This window comes from Xiphophorus maculatus, chromosome 20 (assembly GCF_002775205.1).
Source record: "Xiphophorus maculatus strain JP 163 A chromosome 20, X_maculatus-5.0-male, whole genome shotgun sequence".
NCBI classification, from domain to species: Eukaryota; Metazoa; Chordata; class Actinopteri; order Cyprinodontiformes; family Poeciliidae; genus Xiphophorus; species Xiphophorus maculatus.
This window is the reverse complement of record NC_036462.1, coordinates 11,615,225-11,635,543: the sequence shown is the minus strand read 5'-3', so window position 1 is coordinate 11,635,543 and position 20,319 is coordinate 11,615,225. Positions and strand designations below refer to the sequence as shown.

General features: G+C 37.7%; 3 protein-coding genes across 3 annotated transcripts in view; 1 reads left to right on the top strand and 2 right to left on the bottom strand.

Moving 5' to 3' along the window:
- LOC102235229 (N-terminal EF-hand calcium-binding protein 1-like) overlaps positions 1 to 1,895 on the bottom strand; it is a 33,777-nt gene extending 31,882 nt beyond the window's left edge. The window contains exon 1 of the mRNA XM_005805250.2: positions 1,566 to 1,895. Within this exon, the coding sequence (XP_005805307.1) occupies positions 1,566 to 1,688 (123 nt within the window). The 5' untranslated portion in view covers positions 1,689 to 1,895. The remainder of the gene's footprint in view (positions 1 to 1,565) is intronic.
- Positions 1,896 to 3,017: 1,122 nt separating this feature from the next.
- Positions 3,018 to 10,465, top strand: rbck1 (RANBP2-type and C3HC4-type zinc finger containing 1). The gene is made up of 12 exons (XM_005805249.2): positions 3,018 to 3,318; positions 3,661 to 3,805; positions 3,999 to 4,095; positions 5,812 to 6,010; positions 6,302 to 6,426; positions 7,818 to 7,991; positions 8,185 to 8,345; positions 8,447 to 8,546; positions 8,825 to 9,004; positions 9,100 to 9,198; positions 9,703 to 9,846; positions 9,976 to 10,465. Exons 1-12 carry the CDS (start codon positions 3,276 to 3,278, stop codon positions 10,054 to 10,056), a joined length of 1,548 nt encoding a protein of 515 aa, XP_005805306.2. The 5' UTR covers positions 3,018 to 3,275; the 3' UTR covers positions 10,057 to 10,465.
- Positions 10,466 to 12,231: 1,766 nt separating this feature from the next.
- Positions 12,232 to 19,457, bottom strand: tbc1d20 (TBC1 domain family member 20). Its single transcript, XM_014471095.2, has 8 exons — positions 19,033 to 19,457; positions 18,674 to 18,859; positions 18,383 to 18,463; positions 17,170 to 17,356; positions 16,962 to 17,063; positions 15,938 to 16,079; positions 14,968 to 15,146; positions 12,232 to 14,751 (listed from the first exon to the last, which is right to left on the bottom strand). The coding sequence occupies exons 1-8, from the start codon at positions 19,082 to 19,084 to the stop codon at positions 14,487 to 14,489; spliced, it is 1,194 nt and encodes a 397-aa protein (XP_014326581.1). The 5' UTR covers positions 19,085 to 19,457; the 3' UTR covers positions 12,232 to 14,486.
- Positions 19,458 to 20,319: the final 862 nt, after the last annotated feature.

Sequence of the window (20,319 nt, the reverse complement as noted above, 5' to 3'; positions counted from 1 at the left end):
GCCTCACAGAGTCAAGCTAATTCTCCAGAAGGGTCAGAGAGCATTGGGATCATAGTAAACAATAAAGGGTTCCATTTCATAACTCCCAGTATTACATCACTTCCACCCAATAACCATGTTCTGGTGCTGTTTTGCTTTCCCTGGCACTAGAAATCTGTGCTGTGTCAAAGGCAAGATGAATTCAATCAAGTATCAGAAAACTCAACAAGAAAATGACATGGTGTCTGTGAGGAAGCTGAAGCTTGAACATCAACGACCCTTGCAACAGGGCAGTGATCAAAGGTATTCTTTATTGTCCATCAGTAAGGCCTGGTGGACTATAAGAGGATGTCCTGGTAGCAACTTGACTGGGCAATCATAGTTGCATGACTTGAACAGCAACATACAAATGAATATGAGAAAAATAATGACCCGGAGACCTTTGCCCATGAAGATTTGATAAGACTTTCCACAAATGCTGCCAGAAGCTTAGGTTTGGCAATGCATTTGCAGCAAGTCCTAACAGAAGGATGCTCCACCAAGCCCCTTATATGGAAAGGGTTGAATAAAGTTGGGACTGCAGCAGTCATTAAAAGTGGCACTTTGTGTTGGATTATAAGAAATCTTTTAATCAGAGGTATGTAGACCAATGTAATAGCACTTACTTTATTTGCTAGTTTGTATACTTTCCCAATAAATCTAATTTTCAGTGAAGAATTAAGATATTTTCATGTTTTTTTGTTTTGCATTATATCCTTCACAAGCTGGTGTCAAACACTTCAAGCACAATGTTTTATCAGCGACACATCCAGCAGACTCAACCTCCAGAGATAATTAAATCACAGAGGACTAAAAGAAGCTGATGTCATCCAATTTACAGAGAGGAAAATGCCTGATAAGTACTGTGACTGTCCAAAAGCTGCCATGGGTAATGTCATAATGATAGACTCGTCTCAAAGCTGTCAGTCAATAAGAGTTCAAATCTGGAAACATCCCTGGCCCGAAAACCTTCAACAAGATAGACGGTTTCTATGGCAGCATTGCAGGTTAATCTGGCAGCAGGCAATATTTGTTTAAGCAGCATTTGAAGCAGGATTGTCTATGAGCATGTCTGTGCATGGCTTTAGCTGAGGGCTCCTGGGAAGAGCAGAAACAGGTCTAAGCTCTTCAGGTGATGATTGTATAGCATTGGACATATGACAACATCCTCCAGGCAACCATTAGATTTGGTCAGAAGACTTCTTCCCAAAAGAATTTTATGAAACATAGTTTATAACTTAAGCAACTTCATTTTGAGGTAATTTGGGTAAAGCCTTGCAGAAAGCACAAGTGTGACCGTGTCAAAAGGGGAGAACCTCCAGCAGCCCCTAAAACTGTCCAACTGAGAGCTTAATTTATCATGCAGAGGCAGCAGCTGCAGCTCTTCCTTCCTTCCTATTTAAAATAACACACAGACGCTCGCGCACACACCCATACAAGACCCTCCTGTTTCTATATATATATGTTACTCTACTACAAATTAGAAAACATGGAACATGGTGCAAAAAATTTGACTTTTTACTGTTCTCGAGTAAATCTCCACTTACATCGTGAAAGATAGTAAGCCCCTGTCCGGAGCTGTGGAGCGGCTGCTGTTGCTGCTGAGCCCGAAGATGCTTCTGTTTGGCCGACTGCAGGCACATGGTGATCATCTCGGCGCAAGCTAACATCTTTCCAAACGCTTCGAGACGCACTTCTTTAACGGGGTGAAGGCTTCAGTAAAAAGTCTCGCAGGCTGGAGAGAAGTGGAGGAGATGCAGCGGCGGAAGAACGGGCAGGTAAGAGAGGAGTCAGACAGAGAGGCAGGCGGGGACTAAAGGATGCTATGCAACTTTGAGATGAGCCGGCGAAATGAGTCGCCAGCCCCTCCTGCTGGAGCCGCGGTGATTGGCCAGCTTAAGTGCGCCGTGCATCTGGATTTGATATCTTCAGTAATAAAATAATTGAAAAAAAGAAAAGACAAAAAAACAAAGCAAATACCCTCCTGGTTTTCTCTTCTTTTGAAAAAGTTAAGCTCAATCACAGATTGTTTTGAAAATGTACACTGCTCAAAAAAATAAAGGGAACACTTAAACAGGCGTTTAACACTTAAAGTGTTCCCTTTATTTTTTTGAGCAGTATATTTTAGGAACCTTGAACTTTTCACATAACCATGAACATCATTGTATTGGGACTTTATATAACAGACAAACACATGACCTGACCAATGGGTCCTTAAAGGTAAAAATACAAAATCACGTAAGTACATTGATACACATAAACACATAAAAAAATAAGGAGGAACAAGCATGTGAATCACTTAAGAAATGTGACTGAGATTACTTTGCAGAGGACTGTTGAAGCATTTCATTCTCACGATGTGCACTTGCAGTTGTAACTAAAGGGAATATCCTTATAAAATATAACACATTTGTTCCGGTTTTATTAAAAAAGAAAACAAAATAAGTGAATAACATTGCATTGAACAATATAAAATTCCAACAATGTGTATACCTAGGTTTGTGGTTTCCTTAACATCCCTTTTTGGTATTTCTCAAAATACCAAAAAGAATTTTGCTTGCTTTATCGGTTTGTTTTCATTTTGAGTTTTCAATTTTTCCTCAAAATGTATCATTTTATGCCATAATTTAATCTCTATAATTTTCAATTTTTTTTAGCGATCATAGCTGCATCTCAATCCTTTTAACGTTTTTGTTGTTGTTTTGTTTTACCTTCATTTATCATACAATATAAAAGTTCAGCAATTGTTGTCCAGTACTTTCCAATTTAGAAGGATGCTGCCATCTGCTGGATTTTTGGTATCATTGCTTTGACTTTCTTTTTTTAAAAAAATCTAATGTAAATAACATAACACAGGTTCTGCTTTCATTGTCTGTACGGTTTTGAAGTTCTGTTGTTGTTATTACTGTCTTTATAATAAAAACTCAAACCAAAGAGAGAGCTTAAAGAGTGATCCGTGGGAGAAAGGCAGATCCCTTTAAATATTCTCTTCCTGAATTTGATCCAGTTTCACTTTCCGTTCAGATGACAAGCGCTTAGAAGTAAGATCGTCATAAACTCAAAATCAGGCAGGAAGCTACTCATGTAACCCCCTTATATTTGCTTCCTCTGTGACCTGAAAGTGGACAAGTGGAGGAGACTTTGGACGCGGAGCTAACAGCAACAACTCAAACTCTTAAGGTTGGACACTATTTATAAGTTTCTGTTCGGCTTGTGAAGTGTGCGTCATTCATGCGTTACCTGGCGTCTGGGGGACAATGATGGCTTCTGAAATTTCACCCAAAGGGAACATAAAAGAAGGTGAGTTTTGTTTTGATTTTCCTTTGTTTATTTAAATCTTGATTTATTTAAATTCTTACTCTCCGTGTTGTTGCTGTCCTTGCTTGGTGTCAGTTTATGATTATCTACTTATTTTCACTGCAGTTTGCGTAAGTATGACAAATCAGTCGCTACAAACTGATCTCTATAGCTTAGCCAGCCCTTACATATTCAGCTTTTTTTTTATTTTTTAGGCAGTGTTCATGAAGGGATGTGAAAGTGAAACCTATGCTCACAGAGAACATTTGGACAAAGCCATATTTCAGAAACTCATTTAAACATAAATCAGTCACGTAACGTGTTAAACTCTTCCTGATCCTGCAGCAGAGGCGCTGGCCCTCTCCTTGGGTGAAGCCATCAGCAGTGGAGACTCTGAAGAGGCAGCTGAGCTGTGCAAGAAACTTTCCCAGCTCTCTGTTGAAGTGTCAGTCAACATCAAGAGCCATGTCTACCCTCAGGACTCCTTCAGGTGGGGGCTGCAGGAGTTCAGGCAAAGGACATTCACTTTATTGCTTGTTCTTAGAATTTAATTTGGATATTAACATCATGCCTTGCCTTGTGTTTTCTCTGTAATTGGACAAAGAAAAAAAAATGTTTGAATAACACTAAATAGATAGAAAATTACGTTCATCTCATAGAGTATGCTGTTTTCTTGTTTGTAGATTGATGGTTGGTGTACAGGATGCGGAGTCAGAAGACTATATCCCAGTAACCCTTATTGTTTCCACTGGCATGACAATTGCAGAAGTAAAAGATAAGGTGCAGTAAAGCTTTTTCCTTATTATTTTTTTTAACTGCAGTAGTCCAAGACTGCACAAAAACATAGCAATATTACCATATGATCTACACAATGCTGCATGGCATTCATATTTCTTGAGGTATTTTGTTAATTGTCTCAATGCAACCTATACCCTGGTATTATTATGTGATAGGGTAAAGCAAAGCAGGGTTGTGACATCAGGTTGAATCAGTCCTCAGAGGAGAACTGAATTCTGCAACTATTTCAGTTGGATGTCTTTTTGGATGTGTTCATAATAGCTTTAAAGCTCAAGAGACTGGGATTTTGCATATTCATTGCAAAATAGCCTAAGCTCTCTGGATGGGGAACATCTGAACAGCAATTTTCAACCTTTCTACAGATTATTAATTAAGTTGGTAAGGTTTAAGTTTGGATACTGAGCTTTAGTGTTTCCAGGTCTGTCCTTATGTTTAAGCCAGAACTGCTTTTAGTGAAATATCTTGTCTTAAGTCTTATGGAGCTTCTGACAGTTTTACTGTATTTAGTTCCATCCATTTTCTAATCGACTTAAACCAGCCACTCTACCTGCTGGATGCTTCCACCACTATGATGTTTCACAGTGAGGATAGTGTGTTTAAGCTGGTGTGAAATAGTTTTCCTCCCATACCTGTCATGTTTTGGCTTAAAAGGTTAAATTTTGGTCTCATCTGAACAGAGCATCTTACTTCCTTGTTTTCTGTCTCCTCCATCATTTATGGCAAACTGCAATCAGAGCATTGTATGGCTTTCAATCAGTAATGCCTCTCCTATTATCACTTTTCAATGCAGGTCAGATTTATACAAGGCACCACTGATAACTACCCTATCCCCAGATTTTTCCACCCAAGTTGTGGATTTCTCTCCAGCTTCTCCAGAGTTACACCAGGCCTCGTGGCTGATCTTAAAATTTCTTCACAACTTTACTCCTAATGTATCTGGTGACCTTCTTGTCCTCATGATACTGATGTCCTCCATTAAATTCTGAAGCCTTCATAGAACAGCTGGATCTATGCTGAGTTAAATTACCCAAAAGCACTCTCTACTGGGTACTAGTTGCACTGGATTTTGTGGCATGCATTTGTATAGGACTGACTACAAATGCATGCCACACCATTCTGATTTGAAAACAACATATATACTCAAATCCATCATCACAGTATCAGTGTTTGCAGTATTGTAATAGAAGCAGATGCAGTATTTGGTTAAATATCATATTCTAAGTCACGGGTGTCAAACTCCAGTCCTCAAGGGCCGGTGTCCTGCAGTACTTAGATGTGCCACAGGTAAATGGCTTAATTTCCTCCTCCTTGTGTAGATAAGTTCTCCAGAGCCTTAATGGCCTAATTATTCTATTCAGCTGTGGTGCAGCAGAGGCACATCTAAAAGTTGCAGGACAGTGGCTCTTGAGGACTGGAGTTTGACACCCCTGTTCTAAGTGCTATGCATTCACATTATGCGTACCAGTAATATACTTAGCCTGTTGAATGGTCTGAAACTGACCTGGCTGGACATGTTATAGCTAAAAGAAAAAAATGGACACAGTGTAATGAATCAAAAAGTCTGAAATAAATGTATTAATCGTAACCAATATAGTATCACAATTCCATATTTTCCCTGACATCATTGTATCTTTCCATTCACATTTATTTTGTTTTTCTACATTTCATGCAGTTTTTTTTTTTTTTTGACATTTCCAGATCAGTCAGGACTTTGGGTTCCACCCTACACTCCAGCGCTGGGTAATCGGTAAACGCTTGGCCCAAGATCAAGAGACATTATATAGCCACGGCATCCGCAAGAGCGGAGATCAGGCTTTCCTGTTTATCCTCTCTGCCAATGCAGCCCAGCTTACACGGCAGCAACACAATCAGGATCAGGAACAACAGCGCATAGCTGGTCGGTACCGCATTTATAGAAAATGGTGTCTTATTGTTAATGAAATTTCTTTTTTTTGTCAGTGGTGTTGACAATAATGTGGCCAAACAGGCAAATTATAGGTGCATCACTGATCTTTTCTAGCTTTTGGTTATTGATTGGAATGGCAAACTATATATGCAGTTTCTGTGGAGACTTCCGTCAAGTAATTAAACAAGAAAAAGAAAAATTATCCAACCAAATATTGCTAAAAAAAAAAGACATAGCTTTAATTTCTTTGTGCTTTGACTTACACTGAATTTCTGTCTTTAGGTATTGTGGAATCTTTGCCGTCATTGCAGCTTTGCCCTAGAGGCGTAGGCAGTGGCGACAAAACAGTTCCTCCTCCTGTTCCTCCTAAAAACGTGACTCCTCCCAAACCTGCTCCTAAACCTCAGGTGAGAACGTAGATAATGTAAAAATCATAGGCTTGATAATGACTGACAAATACACTTCTGTTGAAATTTTTACATACACAGTTCATGGACATGATTGACATAATACTAACAATTTAATATTTAACTCAACCATGCTTTTTCTGATTAACCTTATTTAAACACATACGGGCTCAACCAGATACACATTCAGCCGTACTAATATTTAACAAACATCGCTTTGCAAGTTGGACATTGACTACACTACTCTTTGAAGTTATCAACAAAAAATTTGGGATCATTTTGGCTGATACTTAACTTAATTCAGATGGTTTTCTTGCACAAGCCTGACTTTTAAGCACAGTCCAAGAAGGCTCGAGTTCAGGGCTTTTATGAAAGCCATTTCAGAAACCCACTGTTATGCTACTTTATTGTTTCTACTCCATTTTTTATATTTGTATGTAATCTTTATTCTCTTAGAACATACAGTAGTTTCTACGTTTCAACCATTATAATTTATTTAGGGTAATTGGTAGTAATTTAAAGGTAGCCCTATTTATTTCCATCTAAGTTGTACAATGCAGTTGTAATTGTGGTCAAATAGCCAGTTGATGTTTAGGCTAGCCATGAAAATCTTCTTTGTGAGGCTTTCAGCTTGTCCATTTGGGCAGCTGCAAGCTTCAGCTGAGCTGAAGCTCAAAGTTTCTGATTTTGAAGCAAAGATTTCTTAGTTGGAAAAAATCAGCAGTAATGTGGAACTTGCTTCTCTGTAATCGGGGAGCCTGGAGTTCTTGCAGTTTCAACTTTACTTACTTAAGCCTTGATCTTTGGTTCTTCCTGAATATTCTAGTGATGCTAGATACACATGAAAATTTGTTTCAGACTAAACCAAGGCAAACATTTAAACCCTGACCTCAAGCTTATTAATGAGTTGGTAAATATGACCAAAAGTCACATCCATGTCAAGAAACCTCCCAGTCCAGGAAAAGAGTGGTAAAATATGTCAGAATTATTCCAAAAGACCAGTAGAACATTTTTAAATAAGGTATTAATAAAGTTTTTTTGGTTTTGTTTTGGTTTTTTTTTGGTTGATTTTTGCACCTGCCTTTATAATTTTGATCCTGTTTGAATTAGGTTACATCCACAATAAATTAAAACTTCAATTCAACTAAGCAATCTGATAAATTTGATGGGTAGCTTAAAAATACCCATCAAAATCCTAAAATGAATTAATTCCATGCCCATGTAAAGTCTGTATTAATTTCCCAAAGAAACTACATTTGAATCTTGCTTAAAGTGACGTTTTCGTCATTCTGAGAATGATCTAATGACGAGACAAATTCTGAAATTATTTTGGATATGCTAACCCTTATTAAATTTTTAGCAGTGGAGTTATTTTGTGTATTTGTGTTTAGTTGGGCTGGGCCTGCACAATGTGCACTTTTCTCAACAAACCAACACGCCCCGGCTGTGAGATATGTGGAGCGGAAAGACCTCAGGACTATGAGGTACCAGATGTCTATCAGCCAGACCAGGACGAAGTCTTACGCATTCAGCAAGAACAGCTGGCTTTACTGCAATATGAACAGGTACGCAATGCTGATTAACAGTCTAAGCAATACCCACTATATGATTTAAAGGGACTAACTGGTCTGAATTACAGCCAGTTAACTTTTGTTAAATCAAGTAAATTGCGACAGTAATGGTTGATATAAATTACGTGTACTTGCTGATCTAAATCCATGTTTTGTTCACCTTCTCCTCTTTGATCTTGTAATGAAGGCTCAGCAGCTGGAACGTGAGCAGAACTATTTGTACCTGTTGGCCACAGATGACCACAACCTCATCACTAACACCACAGAGACAGATTGCCCCATCTGTTTCTCTACTCTGGAGCCAGGGGATGGGGTTGTACTCAGAGAATGTCTGCACACCTTCTGCAGGTTAGAAATGACTTTTTTTTTCGTAGCTTAAGAGATAAAAACAGACTACTAAAATCACAGAATGTTTGAATTGAACAATTGAACATGTTGTCTTCCTTCAGGGAGTGTCTTAAAGGGACAGTCATAAACAGCCAGGATGCGGAGGTATCTTGTGCAGATACGGATTGCGAGAGCAAGTTATTGGATCGAGAAATTAAAGAGGTGAGCTAAAAAACATTAAATGCAGAAAACCCAATGACGCATGTAAACTATTTATAATAAATAAGGAGCTCTGTTTCAACTTTTCAACAAATTATTGAATCTAAATTTAGTAACATTGCTGCTGCAGTCATAACCCACACTTGGAATAATCATTGTTGCAAAGCACACGCAGCTTTAGACGTTTGCTCAAGTGTTAGTGCGCTATGTAATTTCTAATTGATCTTCTTTTATCCTGGGGAAATACGTAACCTGTAATTCTGCTGCAATTCCTTGGTCAGCTGCTCACAGAGGAGGAGCACCAGCGATTTTTGGAGCTGCGCTTGAGCATTGCAGAGAGTCGCTCTGAGCACAGTTTTCACTGCCAGACCCCCAACTGTCGAGGGTGGTGCGTCTATGAGGATGATGTCAACGAGTTCCCCTGCGACCTCTGCAATGAGACCAATTGCATTCTCTGCCGAGTAAATTTTGACTCAGAGGAATAATAGATCTTTTTTTTTATACATTGTAATATTAAAAGTATAATAAATAATTGATTTTGCTAACTTTGTTTTAGGCCATCCACAAAGACATGAATTGCAAGGACTACCAGGACGACCTGCGCATCCGAGCAGAGAACGATGAAGCAGCTCAGAAGACAAAGCAGATGCTGGAGGTAGGATAGCCTAGAGCTGAGTGTGGTAACTGTTATTTTTGTTGTTGTTTTTTTTTTATAGCTATTTTTAATCACTTTCAAAATCTTATTTGAATGTGCAGTGCTTTGAAAAAGTACTTGCAAACAGAGAGAAATATGTTTCAGTCTGTTTTCAAGATTAAAAATTTCTAATCATGACTGCACATACACAGACTAAAACTAACACATCCAATATGCCACGATAGTGTGCAATATTGCAATTTTTGAGGCAAGATGTTCCGTTTTTGGGGTGGAATATTCTACTATTATATTTTCTCATTTTGAACTATTGGTCTTTGTTAAGTTGGATGAATATTTGATGATTAATTCAGTCCTCCACATTGTGTGTAATTTCACTTAATCCACACAATTTGGCTATTGTGTCAGAAACGCTTGTGATACAAAACTTTAGAAAGTGGCATTTAGTACATGTCTTATGTTTTTTGTTTGGGCTTTATTGAATGTTGCATAATACTGTGACTGTAGAACATGCTGCAGAATGGAGAAGCCATGAAATGTCCACGGTGTGACATCATTGTCCAGAAAAAGGATGGCTGCGATTGGATCTGTTGTCTGATGTGCAAGACGGAAATCTGCTGGGTCACCAAACAAGCCCGATGGGGACCAAAAGTAAATATCATTGCACAATACATAAGAAAATGAAACTACACAAACTTGTGTAGTTCAATATTAAAAGAAAGGACTGTGTTGGTGTTATTTGAGTTATGCACTAACTCTTTTTTTTTTTTCTTTTTGCAGGGAGCTGGCGATACATCCGGTGGCTGTAAATGTCGGGTCAACAATCAACCTTGTCATCCCAATTGCCAAAACTGTCACTGAGGCAAACAAACTCATAAGCTCAACAATCCGCTCTATCACTGTGAACTGTTTCGATTGTATTAAGAATCTAATGCATTAAACTCTTGAACACATTACATTTTACACTCATGTGTAAACCTTGATAGCACATTAGCCAAAATAGGAGAAAATGTAATTTTTACATCTATCTACAACTAAAGATGTCACACTGTCAACTCTAGGAAAAAATACCTCAGAGTTCTTGTGATAAATCTGGTGATAAAGTCATGTTATATCTAATCTCCAGGTTCTTTCAATGCAGTCCCTTTGATCAACTAGTGAGTTTGTGCTGTCTAACAAAACTAAAACAAAAAGCCATAACACCTAAACACCTAAAAAGGCTTCAATATATGAACCTCCCTTTATGTTTCTCCAAGGTAATTTGTAACTATGTCTTAACAATTCAATAACTTCTCTTTGTCACTTTCCAACTCAGCACTTCTCAAAAAAGCACCAGAATAATTGAACAATGAAGACTGCAATTACGGGAACCAACGTGATGCAATCAAAGTTTAACTGAGATCAAAGTATTTTGAAGCTGTAATTCATGTATGTTGTTCCGTTTTGCCGACTACACAATTTTTCGGGAATTGTTAGGATTATTCAGTCTTCTGTCCAGAATAGGGTGAAGGATGCTGTGTGTACTGTTTACATTAATTGCATTTTTTAAAATGTAAATCTCCTTATTTTAATGCTCTTGGGGAGAAGGAAGTAATGAAAATGTATAAGAATTTCTTCATCTTAAGTGTTCACTCCTGAATAAGTGCAGGATAAAATGTATTGCATTATGTGATCTGTATCTTTAGGTGTTGGTCTTGATGTTTACTTTGATGGTGATTTAGATCTCTTTACTCAGGCAGGAAGCACACATTCAATAATTGAAATTTAAAGTAATTGTATCATTGTATTTTTACAAAGACTTAGGATTTTCAAGTAATTAATTACCTTACAAAAATGTTGTTATAATTATAAAAGTTTTGTGCTCTTGCAGCTGTACTGCAGAATTGTGCTGCCTTACAACTTCCAAAGACATTTTCCAACATCTAAATATGCCTTGCCAAGTTTATATTGAAAACAAATATACTGCAGAATATGTACTCTAATTCCAATAAAACTGGAATCACTTGAAAAATGTGTTTGTTGTAAATTGAACTTTGATCACACTCACAGAGGCTTATAAACTCAGATTCACACATAGGTCCACTTTACATTACACTATACCTGCTTAATGACATTGAAAATGAGAAATAAATGCAGAATGTGGATGAGCTTGCACAACTTTGGTTCAGTCAGAGAATTTGAACAAGGTTACAAATGCATCAAAATGCAAGCTCAAAACAACCTGATATGCTTAAAATTTATCAGGTGGGACTAGAGAGCTCAAGAGGAAGAGAAGCACACACACCTCCAAATTGTGCATGTTTGTTCAGAGATTACGGAAGATTTTAAGTTCAGTCAGCTGCAACATAGGTTGGTCTCACTATCAAAGAAAATAATATTTAGTAATATGGATAAACACACACAAGTAGCATTTCACAACATTGTGATATGTGTACAATTTGCAATAAAAACATTTGTGAATAATTTAAAAATAGAGATTTGTTTAATGTATGGTTTTCATTGCAAATATATGTGCACAGCACTGTGCTATAAAATATTTCTGCATCCAATGGCATGCTGAGAGAAAAAAAAATCGTAGTCTTATTCAAACATTTGTGGAGTCTCCTACAGCAAGGTGCAGAAGCCTCTCTTATTTGGAGGTCAGATTCACATATTGTGAGACAAATCAGTGCAATGAAGGTGTATGACAATATTATGACCAACTAGGTTTATAATCTTGCTAGAATCTAGTATCGTTCAACTACTCTTAGACTCCAGTAGAACATAGGGTGGTATTAATCTAATCAGAAAAGATCTTTAAGCATACTTCACTATTTCTGACCGTTCATAACTCTTTTCATTTGTATTAATAAATTAAACTTGTAGACTTTTAGCATAAGGGCCCTGAGATTACTTTTGTTTTGAAATGATGCTGCACAACTATCTAAAATAAACAAAACTTTTAAAACGTTTCATGCTCTACAAGTTTTAAAATGAAAAACTATTCCAGCATCAAAGAAGCATATATTTTAACTGAATAAAGAATTCAAACAAATATAGCAAACACTTTCACTCAAGTTTATTATCAATCTATAGTACAACTTAACATTAGTATACCAGTTTTATTATAACAAAATAATCAAAAGGCAGATACATCATTTAGTGCAATAAAAATAAATTCCACTGAGTGGCATCTTATGTTACCAAGTGATCCTTTGTGATATTGATCACCAGGTGTTTTCATGAAGAGATTCATTTGTGTCAGGTCACCTTCAGTATGATTTAGGAATTTAGAGCCATTTCCAGTTGTGGTTCATAATATGGGTTCTTAATCTTTTAAATACAATGCAGATACAGAGTGATAAATGTTGAGTTCTCTTGTAAGTTGCTTTACTGAAACTTAATTAAAAGAACAATATGCCATCATAAGTATGTAGGTGACGCATTACTCTGCAACCATAATTTTTATAATTAAAGAAAAAAAAAAAAAACATTCTAATTTTCTGTTAAGACAAGTTTTTATGTGATTTCCAAACCATGGAGACTCACTATTTAAAAAGGTGAATAGAAAAGGTTGGACAGCATGAATGCATTGTACACTCAGAAACAAAATTTACCAAGTGTCATGTGTTTAAATAAAGCTTACGGAAAGTGAAATGACATACCAGAAATCAGAAGAAAATCTGTTCTGACAAACCAGAGATCAGGCAGGTAGTATTTTTTTTCAGGGCATGAGCCATTTTTGAAATGTCAGTACAGTCTGCCTATAATTTGGCATATATTTGTCACACCCTTCTGTGTTCAGGCACACACTTAAGCAAGTTTCAGACCCATAGCCAAAGAGCAGCATACTGCTCATAGCCAGACTTTCCAAAAGATATCAAAAAAATCCTCTTAGAGATCATAGGCAGAACAACAATTGTTCTAAGATCTTAACCAAAGCTTAATGTTTGCTTTATAGCTACTTTAAATGTAAATCCCTCTTAATAGCAAAGTGTGCTGCTCAGCTGGTTACAATTTAAAATGTAATACTGCGTTCTGCAAAAAAAAAGTTATCAAGTGTGTAAGCTTTCTCTAATAAAGTTGGACAGATGTAATTCAGTCAATATAGTACAAAGCTTAAATGTAGGGATTAAAATGCTGTTCTGGTCAGGATCTAAATGTGCTACGATTTTGTCATCTGCATTTCTGCAACATGATTCGAGCATTTTATTCCATTACAAAGAACAAGGAAAGAGTGGCACTTTACAGGTAGACCAGCTTGATTGCTCTAGCCACTTTAAGAAATTAACCTTATTTACAGAGGATTTAAAGAGACCTTGCAAAGATTTATTCTCCTTAGTGTACACTTAACCAGAAAAAAAGAGAGACAGAAGACTGAATAGCTATTATAGGGCATGTCTCAGAGGAACCATTTTAAAGACTGTTTTACTAAGTATTTGGGTGACTTTGCTAAGTCACTGTTTATTTCCAGATTGTAAAAGCCATTTCTATGATTCCAGAGTTAACCTTCATTAAAATTATTGACGTATGTTAATTAGACTACTTTGCTTATACCCATTTGTACTCATTTTTATATGAAAAATAGATAATCTTAGCCACAATCCTCAATTAAAATGCACAATGAAGATTGACATTTCTAGAAGATGCTCCATTTACAGAAAAAGATCCAAATTCTACAACTGAAAAACAATCAGAGAGGATGAAGAAACTAAAACCCATAAAATTATTACCCTAAAATGGCTTCATGTTCCAGTCAAATTACTGACATCCCTCAAATTTTACAGTTGTTTAAATACAGGGGATCCTCAAGTTGGTCTCAGTACAGGTATAAAATGCGTATAACAAATGAGTTGCAATCAAACACACACATGCACACAAACACACATTCTCTCATTCTTGGCAGCGAGTTTCAAGTGTAGTGAGTCAGGCTTTCAGCATAAATCTCAGTGAGCGAAACACTAAATCAGACATCCTATTACAAAATATAAATAAACTTTAATTATGACACAATTAACAACAGTTCTTGGAAATATTTTCTTCATTTTAACATGGAGAATTTCTTCATTTAGGAGCGCCAGCAGCTTTTAAACCTACACGCCCTTTTAAGGATTCAAAAGTGCCACAGACTTATGAACTCCTCTCAGAGCGGGATGTTTGGTCGCATCCTTGACGACAACAGAGGAGTGTTAAGATGTTCAGCTTAGTTACCACTCTCCAGACAGTGTTAGACTCCAAAAATGTTCAGAGGGTTCTAGGAAAGGATCCACCAGTCAAGGAGAAAAAAGATGTCATGTTGGTTTTAGGATAGTTCAAGGAAACAAGTCCAGCTTGGGGGCCCACTCCAGAGCTGTGTTAACCACAGCAAGAGCTGCTGCCCCTAAAGCCACAGTCAGACCCATGACTGCCAATCTGACGAAGCGTCGGGCAGTTGAAGGCTGTGCCACAGTCATGACAGGGCTCGCTGTCGAGCTCTCTGGAGAACCCTGCTTTTGTCTGCGTCTGCGACGGAGAACTGTGTCCGGCCGTTGCTGAGTAGATGCAAGCTCAAAGTCCTTAAAGGTAGAAGTCGCCATGCTTAGGAGGAAAATAGAGATGGAAAAGGGGGGAGAAAAAAAGGACATTGAAGAAGTTAATAGAAGAACAGTAAGTTACGCTTGTTGGTGAAAAGCAAAGGAAAATTTTATTTGTGCTTTATATTAAAAGGGGATGCGAGGGAAAGAAATAAAAGATGGCACAAACAGCCTGTAAGGGTAACGTGTTTACAAGCATCAGTCCTAAGGACTTAAGTACCTTTCATGTGCAGCTGCCTCTCTGGCCAGTTCAGAGGGAGGAAACTGGACAAAGAGGTCTCCAGCTCGGCTTATCAGTGTCTCGTATGGCAGATCCTGGGGAATCTGAGACAGCAGGTGATGGACCATTGCCATATCACATTCACAGTCCAACACCTCCTCCTCCCTGTGCAGCACAATCTGCAACAAATAACACACCCATTTCTCAAGGGCCATCATGACAAGTGTAAGCATTTACTGTGAGTATCATTGAGTGAGAGAGTCTGCTGTCAGGGGTGCAACAAGCTGGAACATTTCAGAGAAAAATCGGGCTTGCCAAACTAGTTGCAATCTCGAGGAAAAAACAACAACAAAAAAAAAACATGTCGAACATCAAGATGTGACACAGCTAAAGTGACCCTACTCCTAAGGGATCAATCACATCGGCATTCGACTATTTCGCTTTCTATCAAAGATGGGGGTGGGAATGTGCTAATTTGTAAATCTGATTAAGCCACAGCAGCATCTCAGTAGAGTAGAATTTTTTCCCTTGTAAATGTATGTAGTTTATGGCTTATTCCTAATAAAAAATATGTTTATCAAATTAGAATATCCCAAATTCCTACAAAATCCTGGAGAAGACGGCAAATCTGACAGTTGTTCAGCAGACAACCACTGACATCTTAAACATGAGTGATAAGATGCGAAAAGTAATTGCTGTACCTAAGAATAATAGTGGAAAGTTAAGTGGAAGGAAAAAATGTGATGAGAAAAGAGAAACAAGAAAAAAAATAGCAATAAAACCTCAGCAGTACCATGGGCAGACTGCCTTCATGCCACGCTGCACAGATGTAGTAATGCATACATAACAACCCAAACTAAGTACTGAGTGCATATACTGTACAGTACATTCCTATTTCTTTCATATTTCTGTATCAAAAATATTTTCTCTGATGAAATATTCAATTAAGTAGACATGAGAGGAAACTTACCACAGCCGCAAAATAGATTGGCATCAGTGGATGGCAGGCCAGGAAAAAGTCATACAACCGTACAACATGACGGAAATCAGAGAGCACATGGCCAAACCAGGTTATCAGCCAGCTGAGAGCAAAGACTGTGCCCACTTCAGCCCTGAGAATTAATAACAGACTTACAATGAGATTAACTTACAAACAAGCCTGAGATAATTCACAGCTTCTTAACCACTAATTCAGGAGTGCCGAAAGTTGGTCCTCAAGGGCCGGCATCCTCCATGTTTTAGTTCTCTCCCTGGTTTAACGCACCTGGATCAAATGATGACTCGTTAGAAGGCCTAAGAAGAATACTGACATGCTGAAAAGGTTGTTGGTACCATCAGGGAGGGAACTAAAACATGCAGAATGCTGGCCCTCGGGGACAGACTTTGGGCACCCCTGCACTAATTTGTTTTACCAATTATATTCATACATTCATTTTAAAAAAAAAACTAAGATATGATGAGAAATCTTAGGTTACATGAGGAGACCAGACAGAGCAAGTCAGTTCAAAAGGCCATCAATGGAATCAGCGCGCCAAGCAAAGGACTTAATGACGTGCTGCTTACAGTCCAAAGTTAAGCTATCATAATAGGATCAGTGTTCTGTTAAAGAGCACAGAGACTGCATTTAAAATCTTTTATCTGCAATGTCTCTGTATATTAATGTGTAATATTTATGTGAACTTTTTTGAAAAATAGAACATTGCTTCTGGATTTTTCACAACAGAACATGTCAATAAGAATTAATATTCAGGGATTGCAAAATTCCATTCAATGCTTATAGATTTATGTCCCTGCAAAACTGTTGTGCCTGTCTAAAGTGAAGTGTATACATTCTCCATGTTTTCTTTTCTCTTAAGTGACGCATGCATCGTCCTTCTCTTTCTGCCCATCCTTTTTTATATAACATGAACGTTTTGGAGGATTTTGCTTTTTGAATATCTACCAGAGCCAGCATCATCAATCATAGCTGTGTATAAAATAACAAGGAATCCTACTGCTGCATGAAGTCCTGCACCTCAGGGTTGACCCTTTCAATAATAGGCATCAGATAGTTAAGAATGTGTTTTGTGTTGTCCATGGTGGGGTCCATGAAGTCCCTGTGATAGAGGCCAAAACAAAGAATTCAGATTTACGTCTAATCTAACCTTAAAAGATAAACTTAACAGAAGACAAACTGCTGACCAATTTGCTTTTGGCATGTACCTGAGGTGATGTGTGGAGAGTTTTTCCACTAGAACAGTTGCCAGGCGCTCCCCCACGACTAACAAAAAGGTGACAACAATGTCATGGTATCCCTGGTAATAGTGCAGCTGGGGATTACGTTGCAGAACTCTCAGGATTATGTCAATTAGTTCTTCCTGAAGACCCTCTCTCTGCTCATCTGGCATACCTGCAGAAGCGCATTGAAGATAAAATGTTGCCGTTATACGTTTTCAGTCTTGCTGCTTTTTAATATCTTAATATATTTAAAACATCAGGGCAACAGACCAGTCAAAATCTGTTAAAGCTAACTTTTATCAGCAATTTTTTAAGAGAAACAAATATGTTTTAATAATATTCGATTTATATAATAAAAAATTGCATTTTTGAAATGGATTTTGAGGCTGCATAAAAAATGAAGCGTATTAACTTTAATGCTGAAAAAACAACTTAATCTAAACAGGGCTGTTCATAAATAAAAACTTAGTTTATTAACTAGGATCAATTTGAAATGTATGTAATTGACTTGGAATTTGACTGTACCATTGATTAAATCAGTTGTTTTTGTAAACGTGCCTTGAGACAACATTGTTGTGAGCAGGTGCTATATTAATACATTTACTTGAAGACACATTCTTATTTAAAAATGAAACTTTCACTTGCATACCAACAAATACAACTAATGACAGATATTAAAGTTTGGTATGTGATCAACAATGCCACAAACTCAGACTGGTGGATATTAGACAATCCTCTGCAAGACCAACTAACATAAGCACAGCATTTCACAACCAGTTATTACTTGGAAAATCACTTGTGAGAGGGCTTGACAATTTTTTTTGTAGTGCAAAGTGCATCCAATAAAAACGACATCAGTGTTGACTGCCAGCTGAACCCTTCAGGTCAGCAAGTAAGGGTCAAAAATTTGTAAGACTGCATTAATTTCAAGAGAATGTTTATTTTATTTATTTATTTATTTATTTAGCAGAATATAAAATTTTGAAAACCTTTCCAGCATCCCACAATCAAATTCTAATATGATACTCTAAATTAATAGGAATAAAACGTCTTGTCTCTTTAATATAAAAACCAAAAATTTCCAGCACCTTAACAGTAATTTGCATGAGATTATGACATCTTCCTAATAAAAGCACCTCACATCTTGGACATACTGCAAAGAAGTGAATAACAGCAGTTTGTTATGCAAACTACTCACCAGGTGGAAACCTTCGTAGAGAACGCTGAACATCCAGCAAGACCTGGTTGTAATCTTTATTGTTTTCCCGTTCTACTTTTTCTGGACAGGACAAATTGCCATTAGCAAACAGTGTATGCGAGGAGAAGTTGCACCTGATCAGAGTGTGAAAATAACTGCCATCATGCTAAATTAAAAAAAAGCGGAAGTTTGTTCAGATGCAGGGAAAAAAAAATATATATATATCCAAAATTGCTTTTTATATGCATTTGTATATATATAAAAAATAAAGAGCTACGCAAGAAACGGTACCAGGTTCTTGATCCAAAAGGTGAGGGGGGATGTTGAGGAGCCAGGGCCAAACCTGACAGCGAATCTCATCAGTCAGCAGTCCCCCCTCGCTGATTGCCATCCTCCTCAGCGTTGCTATGTCCACTGGATCCACACTCAGGGCCTGGGTGATGTCTGCAATTTTCCGTTTCCGTTTGGTTTCCCAGTCTACCAGGGGGGGAAAAAATGTATATTCTCAACGCTACAGTTAAAAATCAATAGTAAAAAACTGCAAGCAGAATTGAGAGATTACGTTTTAAAAAGTTATGAAACCGATGATTGCTTTCGTGAGACTGGCAGTCTTTTAATAAACTTTACATGATGCACTGTTTTCCACGTACCTTGCCTTCCATTCATCGGCGACGACGAGCGATCACTTCTACTCGTCCTCATTTCGCTCTTCTTGGTGAGTTCTTATTGCAAATCATCTCTTGACATTTCTCGGCTGACTAACCCCCTGTTACAGTTTTTACGCCTGCTGTAGTAAGATAGCCGTTGTTTTAATTAGCAACGGTAGCCTTCATAAAGACACGGCCCCTGACAGTCTTGCTATTGTGTTAGCTAGTAACCAAGCTGGCACCGCACTGGTCGGGTTCTATAAACGATACTTCCACTAAAAGAGCCATCAGTTCTTTAGACCGCTGGCTGAAAGGAATATAACGTAAGAACCGCAGAAACAGCTACATGTTTACACTGGCGGAAGTGATCTGCATCAGCGTTAGCTTCCCTGCTAAGACTGAATGATGACGTCTGCTCCAGCTGAGTGGCGGAGTCAGCTCCTTACCAGTCAGCCGGCGAATGACCCAGCTAAAAGTAGGGCGGAGAGCGTTCTCTTTTTTTTTCAAAACAAAACGAATGTATTTCAGTTCCATTACATGTTATGCAAAATAAGGCCACAACTAAATACAAAACAAACAAACAAAAATGCCTAATTCTTCTGATATCCATACTTTGCTCTCAAATACTGATCAAGGGTTTGCTGTAATAGAATGCAAGTAAAGTCATTTAAAAGTGGAAAATTATTAAAAACATGACAAAAACACATAATCAGTTTCCTTACCCTGAATGTAATTTCACCATAGATTTTCACCATTAAAATCTTTATTTGTTTTAGGAAGTTGATTTTTGTATTATTATTATTTGATAACAACATAGGAAAACACATAGGAACACTAGCCATCACATGTTGTTCTTCGGTGACAAACTGCATTTCAGTAGGCATGTAAATAATAGATTGTCTAGTAAAGAGATGGTAACTTTAGAATCTTGTAGCAGGAAGTTATGCAACAGTCTACTGGTTTCGTTTTTGATGTTGTGGTACCATTGGCCCGGATGTTGTGGTACCATTGGCCCGACGTTGTGAGGAGTTTCTGGCAATGTTCCTGCAGTGACACCAAAACAAAAACTCAGAGTGGAGCATCGCTAGTTCCTCCATTATTTAGAGAAACTAAATGCACTTAGTTCCTCTAAATCTGCAGGACCCTATTCTCAGTTATGCTGCTGCTAAAGTGACACAAGGTGCAGGATCTCAACACTCACAGCTCATTGTTGTGAGAATGTCAACAGGAAGTGATGTTTGTTTCAGTTTCCTCAGAAACAGTTTCTGCCGTACTCTGTTTCTCTATCCC